Raw genomic sequence first — 7,598 nt, 5'->3', positions numbered from 1 at the left:
CTGCCCCAGCTGTACATTTGTCATGTGCAGTCGGTCACTTTTTCCCACTGCTGAAAATACTTGAGGAATTGACATTACAAGGGCGTGACTGTACATTATAACATATTCTTATAGATGGACTTATGTGTCGTCATTGAACTGCTAAGAAGTCATTTCCATGTGTGACAGAAGTAGTATTTACATGTATAAGAATAATATTCATGTTTCCATAGCTTAAATACCAAATTTTACAAAAAGGAATAATTTTACATATTTCAATAGAATAAACTAACATTAACATCTGTGTGTCACATTTATAGTATCACATGCAGTGTCTGTGTGCAGGCCGTTGGTTTCTTCTGCAAGAATAATAACAATGTGATGGTCCAACAACATTTTAATAGCAAATACTCACAGCAAGTCTTTAAAGAAACTCTGAACTTTTCACATCCCATCAAACAATTGCACTCTGTGTCAGTAAGAGTTGTTTATTTCAAAGTGATTTTTTTTCTCAAATTCTTTGAAGAAACACATCTTACATGGTGACTATAAAAAGTGTGAGCGTCTTCATTCAGCTTGAGTTTGTTACATGTCCGCACGTCATAAAATATCAAAACATTCAAACAACCAGCATGACCAGTCTCTTCACTTTCTGTCTGTACGCCCAATTTGTTCCATTTATTGTTTCACTAAGATGAGGCTAAATACATTTATTTCAGCTAAAAACGGGCGATACCTTGGCACAAAAACAATGCATTTATTTTAGCAAAATAAAAACAGTGTATGAATGGAGCAGTGTCTGTGACCACAACTGTGAACTTAAGTCATTAATTTAAGACTTGGCCAGACTTAAAGTCTCACATCTGGTAAAATAAAGCTCATGTTGTAATTTTGCCCATGCGTTAATAAGATGTGGTTAGCTTTTTAACTCTGCTATTATTACTTTTTTCAAATACAATGACATGTTAATTCAGCATTCAAACATCCAACTAACTTTCTGGTGTAGGGTTGTGACAAAACTTGGACGTGAAACTTCAACTGAGACTTGAGACAAGACCTAAGCCTTGACTTTAAGACTGCTTATGACGTTTTTCCACCATGAAAACATTTAATTCCAGTTGACAATCGCATCAGCTCTCTAAAAACTCAATCTTAACTTAAACCACGTTCTAACTACACCCACTGTTTAGGACACACTTGCTATTGCACAGTATTCATTTTGGCTTAAATACTTCAGTAGTGAGTCTGCGCAACTCAAGGTCCGCCAGTTGTAATGTATTCATATTTATGTTTTAAACACTAAGGCAGTATATGGACCTCAGATGCATGGCAGTTTAAGCAGTGCCTCAGCCAAATCGAACACAATGCTGCCATTGAACCAGAGTCACAGTGGATACCTTTATATACCATCATGCATGACAGTTAACTCTATAGTACCTGGGTTTTACTTTAACCCTAAGGTGTGTGTTAATGTATAATGACACACAAGAATCACACAACCTTTAAAGGAATAAAGTACTAGTTAATGGAGTCAGGAAGTGATTAGAAAACTCCTTGTATAATAGTTTTGGTTTGTGGCCATGAACACACCTGTCTGACATAAATGAATTATGTCTGCCTTCTGATGTTGAGGCGTGAAGCTGCTTTCATAAAATCACACCTAAACTGCCTGTTTACTTAGTGCTGGGGCAGCTGTACTGGGAAACACATTACTTCTTCCACTATGGCAACTGGGAAAAACAACACTTGGATGTTGAAGACACGTGCAGGTAAGGCATATTTCTCCTTCTTCCTCCATAGTGTTACCTCATTTCACATAGTAACCTCATGAGCACTTTACATTATATCTATCTTGGCTGGCTTTGCTGCTATGGTATTTTCTGATGACATATTTGAATTAGACTACAAAGATACTTTAAAAGATGTGTTTAAATAGATCAAAGTACTGCTGGGAAGATGTAGATACTCTTCAAGAACAAAAAATGCAATTCCACATTCCCATTACCTCAGTCAGTTATGAAAAACCTTCAATCAAAGAGCATCAGGTTTAACCCAAAGGGATTCCATCTGCTGCCTGGCGTAGTGCACGTATATCAGAATACAAAGCAGGTTGGACTAGGCAGTATTAATCACTATTAATCATCATGCAGACATACACACAAACAAAACACATAACTTTCTCTTTCACTGTAGTGTATCCCTGAAAATCTAAACATGATCAGCTATCAGTAAAGTCTTACATAATACTCAGTCAGGATTGACATCCCTTCTTCATGAACATCTCATACAGCTTAGGTACCAAGCTTGTCAGTAAACACCGAACGTAAATAAATACTACTCTTTATCAAGTGGCTCTTCATTGTTACAATGAGGCACATCATTGGTCACTGTGAATATTATGGTCATACAGTTTGTGTCTTGTATGGCACCAAGTTTTGGTCTGTGCAATTATGGCTTCTCCTTTTTTTGATCCATCATGTGCAGATTCACAGCTGCATGTCCTAAGACTAGGGAAACACTCTATCCTCCAGTAAACTGATGGATTTATTGGTCAATGTCTTTTCATCATCCACAAACCTGTACCCAAAAAGCTCCATGGTGGGTCCGCACACTCTCTGCACTGCCTGAGCCAGTGTAAAAGGAATTCTAAATCTCCACTTCTCTGCCTGCTCTGATGAGTTCTTCTGCGTGGAGTAAATCCCGCTAGCTTCCTGCGTGGTCTGCGTGTTCCTCAGAATCCACTCCCTAGCCTGGGGACTAAACGGTATCCCCGTGAATCTGTACATCTCCTCTGCCTTCTGCATGGGATAGCGAGCAATATCCTCATAACGCACCAACATGTAGCGGCTCTTCAACCACTGAGGCTGGCTCAGCCCCACCTCTGCAGACATCCTAATATTGTCACAGTTTCCTTTGAGCCTCTTCACCTCCTCATCATCTTCAGGTACCTGGCCGTCCTGCGCCCAGGCCTTCCATGTCTGGTATTTTGAAGAGAAAGCCACCATGCGGGATGCTAAAATGGCCCGTGGATCTCGAACAAGCTGGATCACTCTCATATCCAGGCGAGGGTCCTCCATTAATGTCTGCAATGTTTCCAGCTGGCGCACGCGGACAGTCTTAATAGCATGGTGTGGTTTGGAAAGGCAGGATTTGGATGCAAGGGTCAAGTTCAGCGGCCCACAGCGGCGAGTCTTACAGTGATACCTAAGACAAGATTGTTAGAGTTTTTATACAAATCAGAGCTTATAAAGAAAACTCTTGTTTATTTTCTAAACAGATGGTTGGAGCACTTCCACTAAACCAAAGGAAAATGCATAAAATTATTATTTATACAGTCAAAAAAACTAGTTCCTCATTTTGATCATTAATAACGAGTATGCAAAAAATGTGCAATACCTCTCAAAGACATCCTTGATTACAGGGCTGCAGACATGTTCTTCACAGAGAGACAAACTGGACTCCCTGCGGAAAAGAGCTGGGGTGACATGGTCCTGAGGTGGGGGAGAGATGAACTTCTCAAGAAGAGAGAAATCACACAGGAAGAGCCCCTGGAGTACATCCCGGTAGATTCCTCCCAACACTGTCCCATTGTTTGCCTCTGCTGCCGTGGTCAGCATGCGCTCAACGTGCCACAAAGGCTCAAACAGGTAAAACATGTTCTCTCCATGGTGGTTGAAAAATTCACCTACAAATGAGGAGCCTGTTCGTGTGGTGGCCAAGAGCAGTATGTGCTTACGGCCACCTCTGTAGCTGTTCGTGCCTAAATCAGGGAAATTTGAGTAATTCTCCTTTCTACCAATGAGCTTAGACAGCAGCCTTTTGAGCATGGACAGGGAGCCATTTTGTGTTGTGTTGTTGTGATCCACTGGAGTCTGTGGAGTCTGCCTCTGGATCAGCTTGTCAGAGACCCTGATGGGATACAGAAGCATGACTAAAATATTATCAAGCAGCAGCAGATGAAGCAGAGTAAACACCAAAGACGGGTCTTATATGTCACATTTGGCATTTAGCTGACATTTGCATAAAGCTGCTGTATGTTGGAGGTGTGATTCAAACTCGTGTTGGGTGTGAGATGAGAAGATCAATATTGCTATCATTCCTACAAACAGCCAACAGTCTGTTAAACCCAAACTTCTTGTTTTTACCTAAAGATTCACTGTTAGGCAGCTTTCTTACCTTTATTCTAAGCAAAGACAAGCAGCTGCTGGCAGTAGCTTCATATTTATAGTACAAGTGATTGGTAACAATCTTCTCTCCTAACTGTCAACAAGAAACCAAACAAGTGTATTTTCTAAAATATAATGCTATTGCTTTAAAACAACAACCTAAAGCTTGCCATTGCAATATGCCTCCACCCAATTTCTGCAGCACACAAAATTTCTTAACATTTCATCATTTAAATTGAAGATTAATATTTTAGAGAGCCTACTCCCTCCCTCTTCAGTGAATCCTACTCCCAGAGGAAATGGGAGGGGCCCTGAGTACAACTATTATTTTCCCAGATATTATGATTCTATCTATTGCCCCCCATTCTCATACCTTGATATGATGTTGCTTTCCTTTTCGATGATAACCAGGGCAACAATACAGATGAAGGCAACTGCATATTTGGGCTTCATTCTTGAGTCCCGGCGTTGTAACTGGATGCCTAGAGTCTTGTGTGGATGTCGGTCATAGCTTGTCATGCAAAGGATACAGCTTCATTCTGCAATGAAAAAGACATTTTAGTAAAAAACAGGATGTGTTTAGATGCTATTCCTGGTTCCTAATGGCATTCAAATGACAGCAAACACCAAACAGAAGATGGAAGAGAGCGAGAGGCATAGAGACTTAGTGTAAACACAAGAGGTTTTCAGTGGCAGCGAACAGTGGAACACGAGTTGCACAATTTTCCATGTAAATTCCCAAGTATAATTTCTGGAAGTTACGAGTCTAGTTATGAGCCAATGGTAGAGCATGCAGCAACATGTTGACAGTCAAGTGATCTTTGATGCACCTTTTCAACGAGTAAATCAATCTTTACAGGTATACAGCTCAGGACAAGTCAGGGCTTGGTAGCTTAAAAAACAAACCAATCAGGCATAATAGTATCTTTCCCATCCATTGGAAGTGTTGCATTATGTCTGTATGTTTGAGGGTTATTCATGCAGCTGGAAACTAGCTTAAGCATAGCACTGGTGTAACATTGCTCTTCTGTGAGACTAATTAAAAACTGAACTATTGATGTGAATTTAATTTGAAATTATTAATTCTGTCTGTGGACTATTTTCATGTTACTGACATACACACCATTTGGGCTGTCAGGAACGTGAATAATTCCTACAAAGCATATCATTAAGGGGAAAAAACACAGTTTTCAAGGCGTTGTGAAGTAATTGTGTGCTCTGTAAGTAAATATCACCCAATTATCTGAGCTTAATACGCCATAGCCGTCAAACTGTCAGGCTGAAGCACTTGAGCTGTGCACTTTTACATATTCAAGAGTCACTGGAGCGTTTGGCAAATCTGACTATCTGCTCAAGCAGAAACACACATCACTCTGTTTATCTGACTACAAATTACATTAATGGCTGCCTTCAGAGCCTTGAAGCGGCATCTCATGAAGTCGCTGGGAGCTAAATCTGAAAGCTGTGCTGTTCATCCAGGGGTGCTGGTGTAAACAATTAACTGTTATGGGCAAATATTGAAAAGCATTATAATTTATATAGGTGCTGTTTATTATATCCGTGTGATGATTGATTTTAGTTTGGCTGTCATGCTGCTTTGCATTTGGCAATAAAGATAAAAAACGTGTGTGTGTGTGTGTGTGTGTGTGTGTGTGTGTGTGTGTGTGTGTGTGTGTGTGCCTGTGTCCTTTTAATGCTATAGAAGTCGTTTAGGGGGGAGGGGCCATTCAATTCCCAACATCCTCACCATTGAACCAGAATAAATAAAGACTAATGAATACTTGTGCATGTTATTAACCTCTAGTGGCTTGATGTGATGGGGAGATACTTTCACATATTCTAAATTAAATCAAGAAAAACTGGAGACTATAGCAGCTCACGTCTAAAACAGAGGGTAATATTGATTAGTGGACCAGCCACAGCCTCCATATTCGCACAATCATCGCTTATATCTACAATATATAAGGAAACCCCTACACATCACACGTGTGCTTTGACAGTAGTGGAAACAGGTCACATCTTATCATCCACCAGTATTTAAACATTTGTGCGTATTACGCGCACGGCGGCTGGATGTTTACTCCCTGTACCGCGTGTCAGTGGGTCTTTAAGTTGTTTTTAAAGCTTTGACTCGTTTCTTGTTAGGAAAAAACACACACACACACACACAAACACAAACACAAGATGATGGAGCTGATCGTGCAGTGGAGGTTACAAACCTTGAGCTGGTGTCTCTCCGTAATCGAGCAAAACATCCCGGATCCTATGAGAAGCGGCATCGTCCCCTCGTAGCATCTTGCTGTATTGTCTCGGACAAGGACACACTGCCTCATTGTATCCTGGGACGCGGGCTCCTTTCCTCTGCCAGATGGTCGAGGGGCGAAGCGGAGGTACTGCGGAGCTCTTGTAGAGACATCGACGTTAAAGCAGGAGGAGTGCGCAAGCGAGACTGATGTTTAGTGTTTGAATGAAATATATCGAAATAAAAAATAAAAAAAAGGCTGTGCCACAGAGGAGACTCTAGACTTTATAGACTGGATACACGCAGTGATTTACCCAGAATAGGTTTTTTGTTTGTGAAAATATTCACTTCTAACTTTTCCTATGCGCTGGCTCCCACTGCCCTGACTGAGCTGACTGTGGCCACGCTTCACACCACCGCTTTTTCCTGCGTGGGACATCCTGTGTAGGCGAGGTCACGTGATCCGCAGGCTCCCTGCGCTCCAGCATAAAGACCCCCACTGTTCGTGGGGGTTCCTCCACGACCTGTGCCACCCTGCATATTCGTTTGCAATAAAATAATGTTAAATAAACTGAAATAAATATAAAAATAGTTGTTGTTGTTGTTGTTGTTGTTGAGTTGTTTTCACTTAGTTATAATGTTATTTATACTGTAACTCTACTAATGAGAGTAATTTGTCCTGTACAGCAAACATATTATAGGACACATTGTGTTAAGAGCCGCTAGATTTCATTATCCATGGACAAAAATAACTAAATGACAGGATTCATCTGTCCTATGTTGTTCGATTTGTGACAACGTTACAAAACCAGAAAAAAAAAGTCATAAAAGGACATGTGTAAATGCTAAAATTCATCTGATTCAGTTTGGGTATGAAGTTATTCATTCTGCCTCACTCACTCATACTGAATTCATGTAAGTGCAGATCAAAACGCACAATACCAGTGATTTGATTTTGTTTTTTTGTTTTTTTTACTGGTCCACCACCTGTTTTTTACCACTTGGAGGCAGTACTGTAAAAGAATACACTTTACTGGAGCAGCACATCAAAGACTGGCTCTCAGCACAGGTTTAGTTTGAAAACCAGCGCCCAACATGAAGTTGGGAGGATAATATTTTACCTACAATTTCTACTATATACATATTAAACACTCTTTTTGAGTTTGCGCCGCACAAGAAGAATGTGCTTATGTAAAAAGGAGCTTTCAGAG

The 7,598-nt window shown here is 40.5% G+C and overlaps 1 protein-coding gene across 2 annotated transcripts; it reads right to left on the bottom strand.

The window, feature by feature from the left end:
* Positions 1-358: 358 nt before the first annotated feature.
* On the bottom strand, positions 359-6,797 carry chst3a (carbohydrate (chondroitin 6) sulfotransferase 3a). 2 transcript variants are annotated; one of them, XM_026356899.1, is made up of 4 exons: positions 6,365-6,797; positions 4,519-4,684; positions 3,376-3,888; positions 359-3,183 (listed from the first exon to the last, which is right to left on the bottom strand). In XM_026356899.1, exons 2-4 carry the CDS (start codon positions 4,662-4,664, stop codon positions 2,487-2,489), a joined length of 1,356 nt encoding a protein of 451 aa, XP_026212684.1. In that variant the 5' UTR covers positions 4,665-4,684; positions 6,365-6,797; the 3' UTR covers positions 359-2,486. The 2 variants fall into 2 exon arrangements, with proteins under 2 accessions (XP_026212684.1, XP_026212683.1); XM_026356898.1 differs by lacking the exon at positions 6,365-6,797 and having other exon boundaries at positions 4,519-4,903.
* Positions 6,798-7,598: the final 801 nt, after the last annotated feature.

This window comes from Anabas testudineus, chromosome 15 (genome assembly GCF_900324465.2).
Source record: "Anabas testudineus chromosome 15, fAnaTes1.2, whole genome shotgun sequence".
Classification (NCBI taxonomy): domain Eukaryota; kingdom Metazoa; phylum Chordata; class Actinopteri; order Anabantiformes; family Anabantidae; genus Anabas; species Anabas testudineus.
The sequence above is the reverse complement of the archived record's forward strand: the minus strand, read 5'-3'. Positions and strand labels throughout refer to the sequence as shown.

Bases quoted from the DNA above. Each gene is read 5' to 3' on its own strand.
- chst3a (XM_026356899.1), bottom strand. From the start codon at position 4,664: ATGACAAGCTATGACCGACATCCACACAAGACTCTAGGCATCCAGTTA. The intron at 3,889-4,518 runs GTATGAGAATGG...GTATCCCATCAG, and splicing joins GAAAGCAACATCATATCAAG to GGTCTCTGACAAGCTGATCC. The intron at 3,184-3,375 runs GTATTGCACATT...ATCTTGTCTTAG, and splicing joins ATCAAGGATGTCTTTGAGAG to GTATCACTGTAAGACTCGCC.